Genomic DNA, 22,373 nt, shown 5'->3' on the forward strand with positions numbered 1-22,373 from the left:
TTTAACTAATTTTTTTAAACTACTTAAAACTTTAAATGGACTACTATATACAAATGGCTCTCCATTCTTTAGAGCTCTTTGATGAATCGAAACAACATGGGGACAGTTGTCTCTGATTGCATTGTATTGTCTATGTATTAATATCTCCTCCAACCAGACTAGAGAGCTCGGTTTAACTGAATATTTTTAAAAAATCACACTTTACAGCTTTGACTTTTTAGGTCTTCATATCAATAAAAAACAGCTTAATAAGTTAGTGTATGTGCTGTAACTATGAAGCCGTTTCAGCTGTAAGCATCAGCATCAGTATTAGATTCAAAACAATGAATCTAAACACTTTACACCGTAACATTTGAACTTCTCCCTGTTTTACTGATGATCCAGTTCAGTTCATGTCTGGAAAAAAAATCCTTAAAGTTTCTAAGTGTGAATGCATGCTTTAAAATCTCTGGTGTTAGGAGGTCTATGTGTCACTATATGAACTGCATTTGTGATTATATGGTTGCATGGATTCGGAGTATAAGAGGTACCCACCCCTGTCAATTATCTGACTGCTCGGAGGAAGAGAAAAGATTATGCATAATTGCCGACTGTGGCTTGGTCTGGGTGTTTCCTCCTGAGTCGAATCACTGAGACAGAGAGGTGATAAGTAGATTTGGCAAGAGAGCAGACAGATAATATGTTGCTCAACTGAACACATGCTACTGGATTTGGCTGTGGACAATTTGATTAACGATTATGATTGCTATTTATTTAATGATTTCAAGAGTGATTTAGCTAAATGACCTAGATTTTTCCAGTACTATAATATGAGAAGAAAATGTAGAATAGGCTGAAATCAAGCTATCATAGAGGGAATGTTTGTATTTAAAGGCTTGAGGGTGAAGTTAATGTTGATTTTTGAATTTTCACCTTCGACTTTTGTCTTGCACATTTCAAAAGTCACAGAATTTTGTTGGGAGAATTTTTATGTCACTTTTCAAATCAGATTTGTCACAGAGCCACAGAGTACAATAGTTGCCTTTCTGTCAGGACACAATACCCTGAAACACAGGCAACCCCATTGTGATTGACACTCTGCTCTTATGTTACCATAGGGTTCACACAACAGAGGCTTACAGGCAATTAATAGTGAATGAGGCTAAAGTTAGAGGTGGATAGGGTGTGGGATACACAATCTTGAGCAGTTAGTTTGTCTTCTTGAGCGGCTGTTGGTGTAAGATTCAATCTACAAAGGGAAACTGTTGCTAAGGGTCCCATTACCTAAGTAACCAGTGATTGCTTACTTTGGTCACATCATGTGGGTCTGCTTTCTGGCAGTGTGACAGAGTTTGGCTCTTTCAGTGGGTTAAAACGACTGTTAGACAATGTGAATCTGGCTCTGTCGAGTTAGTCTTTCAGTCCGCAGGTTTGCTGTTTGTCTGGGCCTTGTAGTTGGTCTACAAGGTTGAGTGCACACCACAGAGGAAGAGCAGGCTGAGTGGGTGGAGTCTGGCTGTCCATGTGTGTGAAGCTGGAGTTTAAGGTAAAACTTTTTGATTTTGAACATAGCTTGAAAGACTTGTTTTTCCATATCTGTTTAAAAAAACACTATATGTTTTCTCTTACTATATGTAAGATTGTACATATTTAAAGTTTGAAAGTTTTAATTACATTTGATGCAAGCAAAAAAACAAACAAGGATCTGAGTCTCGAGCAGTTTACAGGTGCTAGCAGCCCCTAGAGGATCAAATGCTCATTACAAGTTTAAGTAGTTATGAGATATTACATGTCAGATTTTTTTTCTGGCGGTTGCTTCAGAGGAGTGATAATGGAGACCCTCAATTACAATGTGCCTTATATATTTACAAGAGCAAATATATATTAAGGTGCTTATGATAGTTATGGAGAGGAGAGGCACATACACTTGTATAAATACATAATATCAGCCTAAAAATAAGGTTTGGATGAAGACGTTTAAGCGTAGCCAGGGTTATATATTAAGTTGGTTAACATGCTTTTATCTTATTATTTAGCCAACACAGAAAAATACGACTTTGTTCAAGTGCTGTGGTGGTAACGTTGTGTATTTAAAAAGAAAAACACTGGACACTTGACAGTCTTATTGTGCACTAAAAATCAGAATCTGCTTGTGTCTTATGTAGAAGCATTTCTTGCCTTCCCCCACAGTTTTTCACTGTCTGAGGTTATGTCATCTGCTCTGCAGTGAGGGCCCGGGCAGAGGAGGCAGGACTGATCGAGCAAAAGGAGGGAGATATGGACAAAGAGGTAGTGGAGGTTCACTGTGGGCAGAACCAGCCTGCATGTAGCTTGAGGGAGGAGGAGGGGGAGGAGGAGGAGGGAGAAAAGCTGCAGTCACCTGACCGTAGTAGCATGCAGGAAGTGACATCAGAAGGTGGACTAGAGCAGCACCAGAGAGAGGAGACGCTGAGGTTTTCCCACATGACCAACATCCAGGAAGCCAAGGATATAGAGTCAGGTGTGATGGCAGTTGTTGTTGTTGTATTTATGCTGTTTTTAAAGAGCAAAGCATATCAAAATAAAATTCAGCAAATCAAAATGTACTTCCAATGCAGTAACATTTGACCCTCTAACATACACAAAAGTGCTGAATTTATGAGTGACTGTGTGCGTGCATTATTTATGAATGTTTCTCTGTCTAACAGTACCGGCTGCCTGCATGGTAAAGCGAAATCTCCGGAGGTCTTTCCCCAGGGCTTATTCCACCTCCTCTCACCCAGACAGGGACAGGGAGTGTCGGGTGGAGGAGCCCCGGGGGTCTGGGCCTTTCTACTTCATGGGAGGAACAAATGGAGCGGAAATGTAATTCAGAATTTGGAATAAGGGAATAAAGAGAGGAGAGAAAAATGTTGTTTTAATGTTTTAAAAAATATGTGATTACATTCAAAGGGGACATATGGAATTTAGTTAACATGGGGTTATATATCAAATAAATAGACAGGAGGGATTTTCTCTTCTGTGAGCAGAGATGTCATATACCTGGTTTTACATGTGGCCTCTGACCTCTGGGTCTTTGTGTTATTAAAGTATTTGATTGATTTTCTTCAGAGTGAGAAGTTACTGTGAGAGCAGAGGATGGAAAAGGATTTACAACAAGCACAGGGAGGATTTCAAACTAAAGTGGTGTGAGACCAAATCTCCTACCAACTACAACAACTTCAGAGAAGGTTCCGTATGTCATGTTAAAATATACAATTATCTATATAAGAAACATTGTAAAGATTAAATGAAGGAAACTGGACTTATACAACTTAAAAGTTTACAAGCATTTAATATATAATTTGCTTTTTGTAAGTATTATTCCTCTCATGTGTTGTACGCAGGTGAACAGTTGATGTACCAGATTCCCAACAACAAGGTGCTGACCACTAAGATCGGCCTCCTCAGCAGTCTGCGGGAGTACGAGCGAGTCAGCAGCAAAGTTGACCACGGCAGAAGATCAAGGTGAAACAGATGACAGAGTATCTGCTTGGTTTTTTAAGCGACTGATTCCTCAAACACACAGGATGCTTGAATTCAAATCCGAAAGATAACAGAGAACTTTTTTCACACAGTTTACACAGACATGATTGTGTTTGTTCACTTGTAGGAATGGCAAACAATACTCTGTGGCACATGTTCATGCAGTCCAGACATGCTCTTATCATTAATAGGATTTTTACAGGGTTATTTTTTTGTTTATCAGGCACAATCAGACCTGCCTAAACATACTGAGCTTTTAGTACTTCTATCTTCTAAGCAAACATATAATACAATTATAATCTTGAACCACATCAATAAGCAGTAATGAAGACAAACTCTTAGATAATGGCCTATGAGCTTTTGACTGGGATGATATAGAGGTAGGTGTTAGAAAGCCTAAGAGTTAATAATGACTAATAAGCAGCTAGCATGCTACTATTTGCATGCTAATAAGAAACTAGTTTGACGGTGAATGTTGGGAACTGGGCATTTCTGGCTAACTTTGGTGGATCAACATCTGTTTGAATGTAAAATGATTCTTCTTGTGATATAAATAAATATCTATAGTTTATAATACTACTTCAAATTTCCTAAAAAACACGAACATTAACAGTAGCCTATGCCTTTGATTTTAAACAAACCTGAACTTAAAATGACACCGTTACTTTTTAAATGTTAAGCTCAAACATAATGGCCACTGAAAAACGTATTTGTAGAGAAATATGTTGGGCTGTTTTTTTGAGTGTTTATTATTTTCTCTTTTCGACCTCTTTTTGAGTCTTTAGTTTCAAACGGGCTGGCATAATTTTTGACAAGCTAGCCTGAAAAAATAATGATCTGCTTTCATTCTGGGACTTTGAGGGACTTCATTGGTTATTTTTCCTTCATCTAGGTCATAAACAAAGAAGAGAATTTAAACAACATTTAGAAAATCCATCACTACATGTCTTTATCTCAAGCTGGTCTCTGTCGATCCTCCTGAATATTTTTATTTAGCTAGATTACTTTTCTTCCAATTTTCAATATGTGACTTTTTAAAAAAAATAAATTGTAGACCTGGCAGTTTCTAACACACAAACTTTGTCTTGTTCCTTATTTTGTTGTCCTGAACAGGAGGCTAAAAATAGAGGAGTTTATTCCCACTACCTTTCGCATGGATATGAGGGAAGAGAGGGAGGCTTTCTTTGCCCAGCAGGAGGGTAAAATGCTTCAACTTCTCACCTGTATTGACCTCACACATTTCATATACTGATGCAACAACAACAACGCAGCACAGGTCAGACCGGATCTGTGTTTGGTTAGCGGGCTCCAGATTAAAATAAGATAAATCAAACTCAACCTGTTCGACTTTCAGTGATGTAAAAGAGAATAGTTTGAGCTCAGCAGCGTTAAGACAACAGTAGTCTTGGTGATTGCTCAATCAAACAGGTTGAGGGCGTTGGAAAATAATGCACTTCACCTCCCATAAGGCCCTGATAAAATCACCAGGGGAACATGTTGTTGCCATAGAGATGAGTCAGCAGAGGGCAGGGCTGAGACACAAACACGAGGAGAAACTCTGAGCAGGATCTTAATATAGAGCTGCAGCGCTGAAAAGAAACGCTGTTGGATGTAAAACCAGACAAGCCTTTATCTGAAGAACAGATGACAATATCCACTGTACATGATGTTGTCTTTAGACATACAGACTCTTTGTATTATGATAAATGGTGCACATGTTAAGACAAACATGCTTATCGTTAAATAAACAAAAGGGACATGGACAGCTGGATTAGATCTCTGGGTGATGACCATGTCGTAAAGAAGATAAGGGGAACAAAACAGACCAGGGTAAAGAAATGGCAGTGAAATCACAAACAAATCTGCGTAGTTCTTTGACTTGTAAAGGTAAAAGTTGAGACTTAAAATGCACACAGTCAAGGAGAGAAACTTACCCAAAAAATGTCCTGAATTAGCCACAACAGCAAAATTTATGTTAGATGAAAATCAGCCTTCATCAGAGGAACTGATCCAACAAGTAACATAGTAGCAGGCTGAGTTGAAGCACTTATTTCTCAACATAAATATCTTATATCTCAACATATTTTCAATCGAAAGGTTTGCAGCTTTCCCACATGTTTGTGTTTGCTTTTAAGACTTTGACGACCTTATATTCTGTTGGTTTAATTTATACTTGATCGTATCACGCTGCATCATGTTTTTTAAACTAGGATGGCTAAACAGAGAGGGCTATCACATAAACATTGGTTGAAGTTTTTACAGGCTTGTAACTGCTACAGATGACACATTTTCTTTGTTCCCTTTTCTAAGTACACAAATGATTAATTTCTGTCAGGACCTAAAGACAATTTCAGCGAAAGTGTATCTGGAGAAAATGACCAACCCTTAACATATCATCGTAGGATTGTTTCTTATGATGTAGTGTCAGATCTTAAGTGTGATTTAGGACGCAGTTTTTTAATATTATTCTAATTTGTTTGTATGTGTGATTTTTAGCAGGCGTAAGCAACAACAGGAATCAAATGTGGATCTGTAAGCCCACAGGAATGAACCAGGGTAGAGGTATTTTTCTGCTGAAGAGCCCAGAGGACGTCTCTGCTTTCAGACTGAAGCTGGAGCAGGGAGAGGGACGACAGGCCAGCAGGAGGACGCAGCATCGTCAGCCGCAGGCTCGTATCGTCCAACAGTTAGTAAATATATATATATATATATATATGTATATATGTATATATATATGTATGTATGTGTGTGTGTGTGTGTGTGTGTGTGTGTGTGTGTGTGTGTGTGTGTGTGTGTGTGTGTGTATGTATGTATGTATGTATGTATATATATATTTTTTTTTCAACTTATACTTTGATGACCACATCCATCAGACTTGCATTTGTCTCTCAGTTACATCCAGAAGCCGCTGCTCCTGAAAGGCAAAAAGTTTGACGTGCGCTCTTTCTTTCTGATCGCCTGCACCACACCTTACATGGTCTTCTTTCGTCATGGATATGTACGACTTACCTGTGATCTCTACGACCCCAGCTCCAACAACCTGTCTGCACACCTGACCAATCAGGTACACCATAACACTGTCACTATGCATTATGCAGTCCAAACCAACTCCTTTATGCAGCCTCCAGATACATATGAAAATGCTGGTTACATATGTGGCCTTGAGTTACTGCTACAGGACGATCTCAGTCCTCTGACTTCATGACAAACTGGTCTACATTTTATTTCACGTCTGCCCTTGGTGTTGCCTCCATGCAAACAATCTTAACTTCTTTGCGAGGTGAAACATTTCTGGACTGAACACTCATCTGTTTTGCTGGTGTTACATCTAAGACTTATGCATATATTTGCATAATTGATTGACTGACCTGTTTTAGCTGTTTTCCAAAACGCTGAATGTTGGCCGAGGCTTCACCCACGTGCCTGTGTTGTGGAGGTGGAATGTAACTTTGAGAAAGGTTTCCCAACGTGTTGACACCATAATTTGGCTTCATGACGCTTGTACAGAAAGCAAAGGGTCACACTACGACTAGGTCCGTGCTTGTGCAGTCTATGGTGAGACTCGAGTCAAAAATACAAGGATTTGTCTTAATAAGTATACTTTGAATACTTCTATTGACTTAGACTTGAAACAATAGACTCCATAAATTGCATAATATTAGATTTTTTTGTAGCAATTATAGTTGAATGCATGCAAACCTGGCAACATACTCGGAAAACATAGAGAGCGGACTAGACTCAAGAATTAGGTTTAGGTTAGGAATCATCAGTGAAAAGAAAAGTAAGAAGAAGTTAACAGGTATGCGGTGCCAAATCGAGTTAATGATCTTCTCAACTCAACTCAACTTTATTTATAAAGCACTTTAAACAGCCGTAGCTGGGACAAAGCGCTGTACATACATGAAGAGCACAAAACTTGATTGCTTAGTGGAAATTCTGAATCAGGGTTGAATTAAAGTTGCTCTCACTGATTGATTAGCGTGATTAAAATATGATGCTGTTTGATTTAAATTTGATAAATTTGATCAATAAAAAAATATGTTTAAGCTTTTGCAAGGAACTCAGGTTGTGTTTAATCTGATTGCCCCCTGTGGACAAAGTCAGACATTTTTTCTCTTTGCAAATTTTTTTGTGATGATCCTCCTTGATTGATAATGTTTAACTCTCCGATGCTCTCATTTACACAATGAATCTGTGGCGTGGGAAAATTAAAAGAAGGCTGTTTCTGCAGTCATTCTTGTCTGTTACTAACTCTGTGGTAGGGATGAGAGGCATATAAAACAACTATTAAATCCTGTTGGTGATGCTCTGTTTGCTTTTCTCGGTCATGAAGAGGCGGCTGTATTCATTTAGCAAAAATCTTCGCAGGGGAGAGTCAACCTGTTCATGACACTGTTAGCTTCACTCCAGCACAAATGAAAAAAATAGAAACACAACAATATGATTCATGATAGTATTGAAGATATATTTGCCTCCTATTTTAGTGGAAAAGACTTTTCTTTATTGTTTCCAGAGAGGTTGAATAAATAATCAGGCTTAACGTTTGGCACTAACTGTCTCTCTCCTGCTTCATGTGTCTGTGGTCCCCCTGCTGTCTGTCTGCAGTACATGCAGAAGAAGAACCCTCTGTACAGCCAGCTAAAGGAGGACACAGTGTGGTCCATGGAGAGCTTCAACACCTACGTCAACGACAGGTTTCAGGTTTCCAAGGGTCTGCCCAGGGACTGGGTGCTGGACGTCTTTGCAGTGAGTGCTGCTGTGTGCTGTAGCTCTCAGGGACCAATTAACATCATAGTGAAGGCTGTTGGTGCTCGCAGCTAATTGAGATTGTGGTTTAGGCACGGATGATCTCACTCCTGTCTGACTACAACATGTTATTACCAGAATCAAATATTAGCTGTTTGGGGGGGTCATTTTAAGCACATGCTGCCTTAAAGAAAAAATACACATATTTAACCTTTTTTCCCTGTTGTTTGTGTTTGTAAAAATGAAACATCGAACTGCATCTTGTCTGTTTTAGAGCCATCACACTCTCCGATTATAAAGATGCTCTAACAGCCTTACATCTCTATAAATCACAGCTTTATTACCAGCAACATTTCTTTAAAGGGACACTTCTTGAAATGTTCTCTAATGTTAAAATACGTTCCCCAGTGATGGGACAAGACACTGCCTGTAAAAAACAGCCTCATAATGACTTCTGTGACTCCGCCCGTGTAGGAGGAGTATAATCAACACCTGCTCTTAATGTAAAGCTTTTGTTATGAAGTCTGAGAAAATAACTCACTTTTAGGCTTGCAATAAACTGCTGCCAGTAACTTACAGTATGAAGCTGCACTATGGGATTCACACATGTCAGGGTTTTAATTTTGTTCTTGAATCTTATTAGGGACTAACATCAGAATATATCATCCTCTGCTGAGCAGTTTAAATGTTTGACTGTTCCTTGAGAATATCCTCCGTTTTAAATCCCCCAGACTTTACAGAAGTGTAATGCTAATGTCCTGGGAGAAGAACGAGCTTCTTGGCAGTCATATCCAAACTTATTCAACTTCACTGGAATGACCGAGTTCAGCTCAGCTTCCTTAAGTTGCTCTCTGTTTCACTTTGCACTAACTTCTCTGACAGCTTATGTGAAAGCGGTTAAGATGTCAAACTAAAAGCTTCATTTTGACATTAAAGGATGTACGATCAACTACAACAAACCTAAATATCAGATTTCCCATCCCCCCAAAAAAATTACAACAATAATCATTGTAGTGACTATCTAATGACCACTTCTCATCGTGCTTTTAGTCACTTGCTTCCGTGTATGAAAAGGTATCGACACAAATAAACAAATGAAGTTCCCGTTTATTGTCACATAAGAAGCAGACACACCGTGATGATCATATAATGCAATATTGTTCCAGAGATTATAAATGTTTGTTTACGTAACGTTACAGTAAGAACTGTATCTTCCCTCCACTGATGATGCCATCACTTCCTCATCAGTGACCTATAAACACTCAAACATACCAGCTGACACATTAACCCACATTATCAATTATCACCACCTAGTGTCCAAGTAAAGTTCATAAACGTAGAAACCAAAACCTTTGAAATACAATACACAAACACTTTAAAGTGGCTCCTACAATAATTATGAGTAAAACTGTGTTTGAAAAAACAAATTAAATTCAGGAAGCACTTCAGCTTCTATTTATTTATATCACTCATGTCAGCCTGATCACTTTTTGGGAACTGTCCAAAAGTGACTCACATGTCCCCTCTGACAGTATACAGTGTACACACACCAAAGAAAGACAGCACGTTAAACCTTGAGTCATGGCAGGCAGTTGTCGGTGTTGACTGTAAATTCCTGTGAACTTTCGCAGCATTTTACACTGCTGAACATCCCACTTTTCATACAGTGGCAGGTGTCGCAAATAAACATTTCTTTATTCTGTCCGAGGTGTTTGAACTTGTTCAAGCTTGTTGTTTTTTTTTTGTTTTTTTTTGGTGCATTTTCTTTCTCATCTGCTGCAGCTCTAGCATCAGGAGGCAGCTGTTTTCAACCAAGCAGCACTTAACAGAAGACAAGCATCTCAAATGATTACTAGCACTGCTCAGTGTCTTTTGCCACACATGTTTATTTGGTGAAGAAACATAACATGCGAACAAATCCATAACTGCTCCTTGATTATAGTTGCAAAGAGTTGCAGACTTAGATAGTGGCTGCTTTAGGTGGTGTTGTATCCTCTGCTGCTCCTAAATCTAATCAACAATACATTGTCCGACTCTTAGTCGTGTTTCTTTTCTATACACCAGAAACGCATGCAGCAGATCATGATGCAGTGTTTCTTCGCTGTCAAATTAAAGCTGGACCGCCGTCTCGGCTACTTCGACCTTATTGGCTGCGACTTCATGGTTGATGAGGAATTTAAGGTTTGTGGTGACTATAAAAAGTTTTTTTATATTTTTATTTTTATTTTTTTGGATGAATTTTGTCTTTATGTGTTACTGCCAGGTGTGGCTTTTGGAGATGAACTGTAACCCTGCTCTGCATACAAACTGTGACGTGCTGAAAGAGGTGATACCCAGCACTGTTGTGGAGACACTGGGTGAGCTCATGTCATTTCCAGCATTGATACAGATTTTTAGGTTTATTAGATTTTAGCATCTTGCTTAAACAGGTTCTGACATGAAGTGTATGCACTGTGCTGTCATAGTTCCCTTTATCAAATATTTGCAGATGTGTCTCCTGTACAGGTTGATGTACCTTCTTCTTCTCTGCTCCTCTAGATTTAACTCTGGAGATCTTCAACAAGTGTCGTCTCAGGCAGACCCTTCTCCCTTTGGACAGCCAAAGAGAGTTTGTGCTGCTGTATAATGGAGTGCTTCCTCCCGAGACAGCGCAGGCCTGCAGCAGAAGAAACACACACAGTCAACTGAACCAGAGAAGAACCAACAAGACTGAACGCAGGAGATGTAAGTCAAAGAATGAGAGCAGAGTTTTTCCCTCAGCGTCCCCTGATACATCTGTGAATGTTTCAGAGAACAGTGAAGAGAAAAGTCAATCGAAGCTCTCCTCATCTCGCCATCGAAGCCGTCTCTCGCCGCAGACATCTTCACATCCAAGCTGCAGGAACAGCGGCACACAGATTGTTAAATGTAAGAAGGCCAGACCTCGTGTTGTACTCAAGATGAGCAAATGCACTTTTCATCATCAGATGAAGGCTGTGGACGACCGGCAGCACTCAGAGAATCAGGAGAGGATGTGGGTCATCATGTCGATATCATCACCATCAGTGAGTGAAGACGTCTCTATCAGCGAATCCCCACAGACAACAAAGTCAACATCCCCTTCCTACGCTGGATCTCCAACTGTATGTGGAGGCAAACCTGAAAGAAAAGAGGAGCTCGGGGAAGAACATCCCGGAGGAGACATCTGAAGTTCAGTTATGAAACCAAAGAGGAGATGTAACGAGTAATATGCAAACTGCTCGGATCGAAATAAGCTCTGAAAAAAGTCAACAGTGTGGACTCTCATTGATACTTTATTTTCAGTGTTACACAAAGAAAGGCTGAACGTGACAACAAATCCTCTTGTTCGAAACTTGAATGTGATGAACCTCATCCCTCTTCTTTGGCCTTCAGAGAAATGTGACTTTTCTGAAACCAGTTTCTTTACTGCTGTTCTTCTTTGACAGAATTGTCCTTTATTTGTTTTTACATATAGTTTTCTTACACACTTTCTCCTTAATTTATGTACGTTATAACATAAGCTTTCATTGACCTCCTGCATTATATTTGAGTGATTGACAGTTTTATTTTTTTATTTGATTTTGTTTTCCCCCTGATCGCATTCTTTACTTTATTTACTGCTTCATGTGCTTTTATTTTTCTTATGAATAAGCACTTTGAGAATGAAACTTTCCATACATCCATCCATCATCTATACAGCTTTTCCCATTTTGGGTCGGGAGCTGGAGCCAATCACAGCTATCATTGGGCGAGGGGGGGTTACACCCTGAACTGTTTGCCAGTCAATCACAGGGTGAAGATAAAGAGTCAGACAAGCTGCCATCACTCACACCTTCAGTCAGAGTCGAGTCAATGTCTTTGGACTGTTTTTTATGACAGGGTTTTTCCAAAGAGCCACAGCTTTGACGCTGATTTATAAACAGATTTGACCTCTGATGATGGAGGGCTCATAAGCTGTAAATGTCTGCAATGTTTCACAATGTATTTAGGTATTTTACAGGCTCGCACCACAGCAAATTTTTAAATGAAGAGAAATCATCTTGAGGGAAGAGCTGGATTATTTATTTTAATATCATGATTCAAGTATTTTTAAAATTAAGTATCAACTGAAGAGATCCATGTTTTTGTTTTGTCTTCTTTTTGTCCTGTTTCCTCTCTTGCCTTTTTAAAGTGCACTCTTGGTGCTTGGTTTTGTGAGGTTTTACTTTAACGTCATCCTACTGTTGGTCCTGTTATGTATAATTTTTGTCCGAGAGCAGCTCCTGCCCTGTGAGACACTCAGACATGATCGTGTCCAAACCCTGCAATGCAACACCTCCCTGTAACTCTAACCTGAAATATCAACACGAAGCTCCGCTCAGCAGTTGTTGTGGCTTGTTGTTTTGACTGCAGCCCTTCACCTCTCTGTTTCATAATTAATAATTATCTCACCTCCATCCACATTCAGACTTTGTTGCATGTAAACACGGGCGGGTTTATGGTCCCATCTTTCCCAACAGGATGCTTGCTTCATCTGCAGTAAGGAGACTGAGAGCATCATGACTTATCCACATGAGGAGGACGATGCATTTTTATAATCATCAGCTTGTCGTTGAATCACACTTGTTTTTGTCATACTAACGCGACAGTGTGGGTGTTAGAAAACCAAACTGAGGAAGCAGCTCAGTCCTCTGCAGACAGCCAACTGACAGGAAGGAACTCTATGCTGCGACTTGACTAAAACTTTTGTCCACTTTTATCTTCAATTCCTCTTCAAAAGCGTTTGCACCTTTCGTTTTGAGCCTGTCTGGAAACATGAACTACATGTTGCAAAAAGGGGGAACTAGAGCTTAGCACTACCCCCCCTCCTCCCTCCCTCCCTGTCTCCAGCACACAATATCCTCTTTTGGACCCAACCTGCCCCCGTTTTTGTGTTATCTCTTTGGTTTTAGTGTGGCACACACACGCAGCAGGGATGATTGTCTGGGCAGATGGTGCTCAGTGTGTGAACTGAGAAGCTGAGACAAGGCAGAGAGAGACAGAATCTTTGTCCACCATGGGATGCTGCAGTGTGACCCAGAGGCATATTGGAGTGGACGAGGTGGGACCGGACGAGATCGAACTCCTGGAACTATCTGGAGACAATTTAGGGTAAGACCTGAGAACAAAATCTCAGTTTAAAGATAGAAACTTAAAATCGAAAACAAATAGTGGGAAATGCTCACAAGTATGGGAACACTTGTGGGAACTAAAACTCAATATATTGTGGGTGTTAGGGGATTATCTGATCTAGAATGTGAATTAAGTCAGATTTATTTTGCTTGTCCTCTGCTTCAGAGATTTTAGTTTGCCTGTAAGGTTTTCTTTAATGTGGTTTTGTGTAACAGAAAGCTCTGCAGGAGGAAGTGCTCACACTCTGTGCACTGGAGAGAACACTTTAGCAGCTTCTCTTTCAACCTTTGTGGTTTACTTTTATGACTTTTTTTACACAGAAAGTCAAACAAAAGGAGAACAAATTCCTTTCAAAGCTTTCTTTTCCTCTGAACCATTTTTTGCTTGTGTGTTTTTTTTTTACACAGCAACATCATTACTTTTAAAACAAAATCTTCCAATGAATCTTAAAATAGTGAACTGTCATGACACAACACCTGCAGAATAACAGATGTCCTCAATATGATTTTCACCCATCTGCACCTTGCAGAACAACAACAAAGTAGAACTAATTGGCTCTTGTTTACCAAACATGAACTTGGGGACTCAGTGATGCTGCACTGATGTGATTAGCAGATTACTATAAGACAATGGCTGACGCATGGAGGCCCTTAATACAGTCAGGGCGGGACAAATCCCCCGCTCATTTTAAGGCAGGGGGGATTACAATGGGCTAATGACAACAGTGGTTAACAGTCCTTATGTGTGGCTGCTAAATGATCGCTACATGGTCACAGGCCTGTTACAACACAGAGTGTTATCAAGAGGCAATAACAGATGGATTAGACTCTATCAGAAATGTGTTAAGTGGGCCGGATTCAAAAAGGACAAACAATGTCTTACATACGTAGCAGCAAGTGGTCCCCTACCTTATTCATTGGAGCCCCCCGCAAAAGAAAAGGGTGAGACCCTCAAACACCCACACAAAAAAAGAGATGAAAAAGAGATCATCTATAATTTTACAGAGGCCACATTAGAGCTGTAGCTGTCTGAGTACACTGATCATTTCAGGTGAGGAAAAGTAGTTTCAGACATTTTGATCTACAGACCTTTGAATAAATCCAGTAAGACTTATCTTTATGTGGCAGGCTAATGTTGTGTTATGCTATCAGGCTAATTTATGACCAATGGGATCAATACCATACCATACACATGTATTTAAAGGCATCAGCACTGTAAGGAGTTTCACAGTGTCATCCCAAACAGAAGAAGTACTTCTGCCTATAGACGGGTTTACTGAAGTGCACCCATCACCTCAAAGACCAACAGAACATCATGGCACTCTAATTATTATGGCATCAATGGGAAGGTTTTTAACAGTAAATAGAATAAAAACTCTAGATTCAGATTCAGGTTATTTGTTGTATGCATAAAGAAATTCCTTCACAGTGTGTGCAGGCTGGTTGGGGCCGGGAGGACGCTGGAGCATGTTGTTAGACGAGGTCACAGGGGATTGTGTTCTATGATCAGCACTCTGTCAGTGGTTGCAGTTTTAATGAGGGCCAGCGGGTCGGAAAAGCAGAGAGGGATTTATGTAGAAGTTATGGACGTTCAGGATCTTGTTTCTATCAGTGAGGTGAACCAGCAGGTGGTGACGTTTAAAAGAAAGAGTCAAATAAACGTGGTGCAAAGAAGAAGAAGGAGGGAAAAGAAAAAAGAGCTCAGGCAGAAGGGGATCTTAATGCTTCTTTTAATTTATTTTACATGAACATAATAATCAGTTTATCATCTGAGCATTGAACTGGATATCATAAGCAAACTTATTTATTTATTTACACTTAGTTACTTTTTAACTGGAGTCATGTCTGCAGTTTTTCCTGCACTCATTTCAAACCTGCTTTGAAGTATTTATTTACATATAAAAACTGTAATTAGTGTTGCCATGTCTGGTTATTATAAACCTCTCTGGGCTTTTCTGTGTAAGGTCTCTTACAAATATTGTAAGTCGTGTGGATTGGGGTTTTTGGGGGGCTTGTTTCTAAAGTATAGTTGTTTATTTGGACTTGCCTTGATCCCTGAATGTGCCCCTCCTTTTTCTTTGTCAGCTCTTTCCAATAAAGAACAATTCAATAGTTTTTCCTGATGTAGGATACAACATCCATATTTCTCAGGTTACCCCGATTTATCCCCCTCCCTCTTTCAGCCCCCCCCCCCCCCCCCCCCCCCCAACTACTTAACCCCAAATTGCTGCGTCTGGGGCGTATGAATGTAACATCTTTCAGTAGACATGAGGATGATGTGGGTCTATCACAATATTTTGTGTAGAACCTGCAAGTCCAAGCACCAACCATTATGAAACATATGCAAACAGGTGCTCACAGTTTTGGACAGCGCTGAGTCTGTCTGACTGGCCTACATTAATGTGCAGGAAACCACACAGAACAGGAGCTTTGATATTCATCATGCGTGTCAGAAACTGAACCCACATCCATGCTACAATGAGGCCATGAAGCTAACCACCGTCAGCTCTGACTGCTGCTGCTACGTGACAAAGTGTGGTAAAATGTGTGAACACATTTGTTTGCTCAGGGTGTGGAGTCTGGGAGAAACACGGCTTCAGCTGTCAGTGAGAAGCAGCAGAGAAGAGCATCATCTACCACCACCACCTCCGCCTCCACCGCGCTACCCCTCAATACGACACAAGGAACAACAGGTTATTCTGTGTGTGTGTGTGTGTGTGTGTGTGTGTGTGTAATTGAACATTTTGATGCCCAAGCAGAGCATGCCGATATGCCTCTTACTGTATGAACATGAACTGTTTCCACACAGAGCTGTTATTTATGATCTGAGGCCAGACACACTGTGTACACATTCTGGGAATTTCCATGACAAACCTGAGAGATTCTGTAGTCCCTGTTTGGGGTGATTCAAACTTTACATGCACACACACACACACACACACACACACACACACACACACACACACACACACACACACACACACACACACACACACACAAAACAGGAAACACTGCAGTGTTTCCACTTGGATGATCAATTGTCTGAATGTTATCTGAAGAGCAATACACAAAACACAATCACTAATGTGTCTGTTCATCCAAGAGAGATACAGGATTATGCTCAAAGAAACAAACTCAAACGTCCCGTGTAATGCATGACTCATCATATTGTGGATGTTGATTACTATTTAACCGAAAAACAACTTACAGTAGGCTACACAACATTGTGAAAGCAGCAACACTAGAACAGCTTCCAAAGTTAAAAAAGGAGCGATATGTGCTGATACAGTTTTGTGTCTGCAGGTGGTGCTGTGGGGCAGGAGCAGAGAGGAGCTGCACCACAGGATTTACTCCCAGCAGCCAATCAGAGACTGGGAGGGCCAGCCTCCACACATGTATGGAGAGATCATCCACTCCTCGCTTGTGTCTCTCTACAGCAGCTACACACAGGTAACAGAGGGAGTCAGATGGGACTTTAAAACACAAACCTACAGGGGCTCGTTTAAAAGTTCACATTGAGAAACACCTCATGGGTCTGTTATATTTTTGTGAAAACACACAGACTGAAGCTCGGATCAAACAGTTGGAGAACTAAACACATTTAATTAACAAGCATACATATAGAGACCCTCAATGATCTGTCAGTGCTGTCTGATTGTTTTCTTGTTCTGTGTCTCTGTGTTCTGACAGGAAACCAGCGAACACTTCCTGGTGTTGTTCTCTTTCCACCTGCTGATCCTCTCCCTCGACCACTCAAGACAAGACTTCACCTATGGGGTATAGTTTGTGCATTTTACTTTGAAAGGACAATTGCATCTTGTTCTTGTCTTTTTCAGCTATTATGTGAGTTTGATGCAAATCCTCTGCAGCATGAGTAATGTGCAGTATGCTGTGTGATGAGATGCTGTAGCTCAGTGGTTGAGTCGGTCTTCTCTAAGGAGGTTTGGAGTTAGATCCCCTGGTCCAGCAGCCACATGCCGAAGTGCCCTCGGGCAGGATGCTTAACTCTTAGTTGCTCTTGCAGCAGTGCATAAATGTGGCATTCATATTTAAAGTGATGGACACTTTCTATACCGCAGCCTCAGTCATCAGTGTGTGAATGCGGGCTGAATGAGTAAGTGTGACATGTGGTTTGAGAATGTTTTGAGTTGTCAAAAGATAAGAATAGAAATATACGAGCTCAAGTCCACTTTGACCATTTGTTGGTTTGTGCTTCTGTGTTTTCATGTGGATTGTTTTTTTTTTTTCATGAACTGAGGCAGCTTTATTTATGCAGTATTTGGAGTCCAAGATAAATTGCATTATGACATATTGCATTATATTATACTGTAATGTAGCATATTATATCAAAACAATGACGGCCAGTATCTCCACTGGTCGGTTTTGTCTTGAGAATGTCTGCAGCACAAGTTTAAGACTTTCTTTCTTTCTCCTCCCGTCTCACAGGGCATCCTGCCCCTCTCTGGACTTTCCCTACAACCTGTCTCTCTGGATTCTGACTCGCCACATTCACCTCACATGTTCGAGATCAGCAGTGAGTCAGTGATAATGACACAGTACGGCTGAGGCTTGCTGACACAGTTTAAAGCATAATGTATGTTGTCGCTTCTTTTACTCAGGTCCAATGGTGGACTCCAAGGTGTTCATATGTGCCGGAGCTGCAGATTTACAGAAATGGATGCAACATATAGAAGACAGAAAATACAAATCAATGTCACAACCCATGAGTCCCTCCCACTGCGCACTCTCCTATCTGGTAATGAAGTGTTTACAACTGTCTATAGAAAGCAGTCTTTTAGAAGCATCAAAGTGACTGTATACTGTTTTTCTCCCCCAGTTACCCTGTGATGAGCACTGGAAACGAGAAGAGCTGAAAAAGTACTTACTCCAGGCTCCCATAAGGCAGTGGGAGGGTTCACCGATACAGCACATGGGTCAGCCAGCATGTATTTCTTTAGTTCATATCATCAACACACACAGTCAGGTAATACACAAACCCCTTTCATATCATAATTATAAACTGAGAACTAAGTGCAACTTGTTGTTGAGCCATGTTTACATCATGTTAACATGGATACAATGGACCTTTGTATAAAAACAATAAAACAGCTTATTTAGATGTCACATTAATGTATCTTTAGATCACAGTCATTTCGTGTCATTTTATGTGCAGCATGAAGCTATCAGCTAACTTAAGTGTGCTAACATTAGCTTCAAGCATGCCGCCTGCACTTAATGGTTCTTAATGTAGGTGAGTTCTAATTTATAATGTGCAAACATGATCAGAGGGGGTTGGAGGTGTGTCTCTGGAAGCTTCAGTCTACTGGAGATGTGGCCAAACAGCAGTTTGTTTTGTTTTCATGCTGGTGCAGAAGGGCGACATCTACTGGGTCAAAAAGTTGCACTTCATTCTTTTGAGATATAAATTATATCCAGCTACCTGAATGTTTGCAATCATCTCCCATTACCACAGAAATCCTTCTTCTCCATATTCTTGCCTGATAGTTTGTACATGACCTCTATAATCTTTTGACACAGTCTGTTTCTGTAAGAGAAGAAATGTTTTGTTAGCCTGTCAGCAGTCAATAGGACAATAAAATGTCCTTGTTACTAATGATTATTTTCTAAGCTAGAAACATTCGAAAACTAAGACTCAAGCTGTAACAAACTATATTTTGAGTGGATACAGTTTTATGGAGCCTTGATTTGGAGCAATCCTTTGTAAAGTGTCACAGTATTTTCTATGCGTAATGATCTGAACAACTTGTAGACATCGTGAGTTTTGTGTTTTTAGGGACTCCTGGAACGACTGATGGTTCTCTTCCCTCAAGAAGTCCTGCTGCTGTCAGTGGACAACAAACGACAGAATATAAGATATGAGGTAGTGTAAAATGACTCTATGGGAAAAACCCATAATAATACCTCCTCTAACACTGTGGCATGACTGTGAGTCCCACTTATGTTCACACAGCACTTGTTCTCTTGATACATAACCTGTAGCGTGGGAGGAACATGTTGTAACTCAAACTTGCCGCTTGCAACGTGACTCAGCTTTTCAGTTTGAAGCTTAAATCAGATTCTATCAGTCGACACCGGTACCATGATGTGGCTTTCTCCACATGAAACCTTGAGTTTGCCATTTTGGAGTCACCATGTATATTTTTAGAGAAAACACAAGTTAAGGCTAACACTCGCATCAGTAATCCAAGGCAAATTATTATTATGAGTAATTATAAAGCAAGCAAACACAAAATAAACATTTGTGTTCATTTATCTGCCAAATATATTTCAATAAAGCATAGCTGAGTATATTTAGTACATTTTTAAATGTCTGATGGCTCATCCTGCACTCGTTTACTTACTTTTTGACCAATTAAAAAGCTTTGTGGAAGCTCATGCTCATATCATATTCTTCCAAACGTTCTGATCTGATTGAAAAGACTCAACATAAGCCTCAAAGTCAGTAAAAAAGCTTTCATGCCAAATGCGATAAAAAACAGTAAATAAGTAAATATATAATAATACTCTGGCTGACCCACACCCGGAGGGTTCAGAGGTCAGGCTTTAGGGTGGACATTAGGATGAGGCCATAGACTACCTCTATGTTGTGGGGAACAATTCATGGATTTATCTCCTGCTGACCTGTTCAAAGAATTAAGACACATGTCTAACTTTTTAAGACATGGAGGTTTACTCCTCTTATATGGTTTTTATTTTTCTTTTGTTACCAGAGTTCAAGCTTATGAGAAGTCAAAATTCCATCACAGCTCACTCTGATCATTTTTCTCTCGTGTCCTCTCTCACAGGGAAGGTTACCTCGACACAGCATCAAAGCCGTGGAGAGGTCAGCGCTGCCTGGACGACTGGAGTTTGAGCTCATAGGTAAACTGTTAACATTGATGCTTCTTTTATGAAACGTAGCTCCAGATTAAAGTCAGAATACATTCACTGAGGAAACTTTCTGTTGTGTCGTAGGTGAGCTGGTGGAGCCCCTGCTCGTCTCTTGTACCTGTCAGGAGGATTATTGGAACTGGATCTTCCATTTACAAAAGGTAACAATGCACCATGTGACACCGTTAAAGGAGTATATTTGTAACAGTAAAGGAAATGGTTGAGTGGCAAAATAATTAGCCTAAAGAGGCTTAAAGGGAAAGTACAGCTGTGAGGAACTGCAGGGTTGTTGATGTCTTTAAAACAAAACTGGATCCATTCCTAAATCAAAATCTGTCACTTCATAGAGCTATAAGGATTGCTATTATTGATCTTCTCTTTTTATTTACAGTCAGCATAAAACCTGTCTCAGTTTATAAAAGTCACATTTCATGTTGGAAATAGATCAGCCAATACGTGGAAGTGCTGCAGTTCACATAAAAACAGACTTAAGCAAATTTCAATAAGCTCAACAAAGGGCTGTGATTCCCCCCCTGAATGTTATCTTGCAGTTGTTGAACAGAATTGGAGCTAGAAGCACAGATTATTTAAGAAGTCCTCGGGATAGTAAATTATGCACAACACGTTGGACATGTGACATCAAATGGAAAAATAAACTATTATTTAAGTTATACTGTCAGCGTCCACAAGACGTCATGTGCACCAAAGGTGATATTACCTTTGCATGTAAAGCCACTTTGCATCAACACGAGTTTCGTTTTCTCTGCAGCTGGAGAAAAGCAGCCACATCACTGTGAGTCCTCCTGCACCTCCCATCAAGCCTAAAGTGCAGAGGAGCAGGAAGGAGTCTCAGGAGCCAATCATATCAGACCATCATCACATCAACGGGAGCAGCTGACTCCTCAGATTCAGATAAACTTGGGAAATCGAAATGTAAATGTATACTCGTAAATATAACACTTTCATGACTTATTTTGAAGGTGGTCCTGAAAGGTGGTCCTGAAATGTACTCACACTGATTTTGACATCATGTCGTCACTCGGAGTGGCTGAACGTAGTGTTGTACAACTTGAAATCTTTTTTTAAGGTCTTGTCTTGGAATGTTGTAATCAATCGTGTCTCGGTCTCAGACTGGGCAAACTCTGGATTTTAAATCAAGACCACCACAGACAGGCTATGAATTCATGTAATCTCTGCACCTCAATTCATTCGTAATAGTTACAGTCTAGGTCAGTGACATGCCTGCTGCACATGAGATATGATTTTTTTCATTGTTTTTTATATTCTTGTCTCTGTGTCAGTTGAAACTGCTCTCTTTAAGGGGCGACAAACAGAAACAGGGACATGTAAAAATGTGAGTCAAAAGCTAAGATGAAGAAATGTAGATGTAGAGTTTCTAGAGTTTTATGTGTTATAAAGAAAGAAGAACTTATAAATATTTTGATGTTTTTACTAATAAAGTACGTTTGACCTTTTCAGGTCAAATAGTTTCAAGGTTCGTCAGAGTCATTCATTACACAACACGACATAAAATGTGAGTATTTATTTCAATGATTAAACATTTACAGTAGTGTGCACAGATCCAGCAAACATCCAGTGTAAAACAGGTTTTATATTTATTGCCGTATTAGAAAAAAATCATCTAAAAAGTTAAAGATTGTGATAATATTTGTCCGATCTTTGTTCATAAATTACAGAAACCATTCTCTACTCTTTATACACGAGACCATCTACAGTAAAGATCATTTACACAAGAATCTCCTGAAAGAACATCCAGCTAGAGGAGTATAAATATACACGCTGCGACAGCAACCACTTCAGTTACAGAAAGAGAAATGAGACGGGCGTTCGACTCTGAATGGAGATTATAGTGGTTCATTTAAGGCCGGTCTCCGCTCAGTTACACTGAGCTTTGGTTTGTTTGAGAATGCTTGATTAACTTATTCAGGGAATAATGTGGATGTTGTAGGTCTTTATATCATTTAGTGCTAATATCTCAAAATGTCGAGTTTCATTCAGTGAGGACTGAACAAATTTAAATGTTAAAGTAAATGTGAAGCTAAACTTGCACTCATACCTCACAGACAGTCAACATAAAGATGT

The 22,373-nt window shown here is 39.9% G+C and overlaps 2 protein-coding genes across 2 annotated transcripts; both read left to right on the forward strand.

Annotated features, from left to right (window-relative positions):
* Window positions 1-886: 886 nt before the first annotated feature.
* ttll10 (tubulin tyrosine ligase-like family, member 10) lies at window positions 887-11,189 on the forward strand. Its single transcript, XM_079360365.1, has 13 exons — window positions 887-1,525; window positions 2,207-2,479; window positions 2,667-2,823; window positions 3,070-3,188; window positions 3,345-3,465; window positions 4,597-4,682; window positions 5,980-6,169; window positions 6,376-6,547; window positions 8,089-8,229; window positions 10,294-10,410; window positions 10,493-10,586; window positions 10,768-10,953; window positions 11,020-11,189. Coding segments are annotated over exons 2-13 (1,608 nt in total). The 5' UTR covers window positions 887-1,525; window positions 2,207-2,256; the 3' UTR covers window positions 11,022-11,189.
* Window positions 11,190-12,411: 1,222 nt separating this feature from the next.
* LOC306834462 (putative pleckstrin homology domain-containing family N member 1) lies at window positions 12,412-21,768 on the forward strand. The gene is made up of 11 exons (XM_079360368.1): window positions 12,412-13,359; window positions 15,949-16,072; window positions 16,683-16,829; window positions 17,070-17,156; window positions 17,826-17,913; window positions 17,999-18,135; window positions 18,217-18,363; window positions 19,174-19,260; window positions 20,186-20,261; window positions 20,355-20,431; window positions 21,040-21,768. Exons 1-11 carry the CDS (start codon window positions 13,265-13,267, stop codon window positions 21,166-21,168), a joined length of 1,194 nt encoding a protein of 397 aa, XP_079216494.1. The 5' UTR covers window positions 12,412-13,264; the 3' UTR covers window positions 21,169-21,768.
* The last annotated feature ends 605 nt before the right edge of the window (window positions 21,769-22,373 follow it).

This window comes from Symphodus melops, assembly GCF_947650265.1.
Source record: "Symphodus melops genome assembly, chromosome: 13".
Taxonomy (NCBI): domain Eukaryota; kingdom Metazoa; phylum Chordata; class Actinopteri; order Labriformes; family Labridae; genus Symphodus; species Symphodus melops.

Excerpts from the sequence above, each read along its gene's own strand:
- LOC306834462 (XM_079360368.1), top strand. The coding sequence starts at position 13,265 with ATGGGATGCTGCAGTGTGACCCAGAGGCATATTGGAGTGGACGAGGTG. Across the intron at positions 18,136-18,216 it reads ACTGCGCACTCTCCTATCTG|TTACCCTGTGATGAGCACTG; the intron begins GTAATGAAGTGT and ends TTTCTCCCCCAG. Across the intron at positions 18,364-19,173 it reads TCATCAACACACACAGTCAG|GGACTCCTGGAACGACTGAT; the intron begins GTAATACACAAA and ends TTGTGTTTTTAG.
- ttll10 (XM_079360365.1), top strand. The coding sequence starts at position 2,257 with ATGGACAAAGAGGTAGTGGAGGTTCACTGTGGGCAGAACCAGCCTGCA. Across the intron at positions 3,189-3,344 it reads CTACAACAACTTCAGAGAAG|GTGAACAGTTGATGTACCAG; the intron begins GTTCCGTATGTC and ends TGTTGTACGCAG. Across the intron at positions 8,230-10,293 it reads GGGTGCTGGACGTCTTTGCA|AAACGCATGCAGCAGATCAT; the intron begins GTGAGTGCTGCT and ends TCTATACACCAG.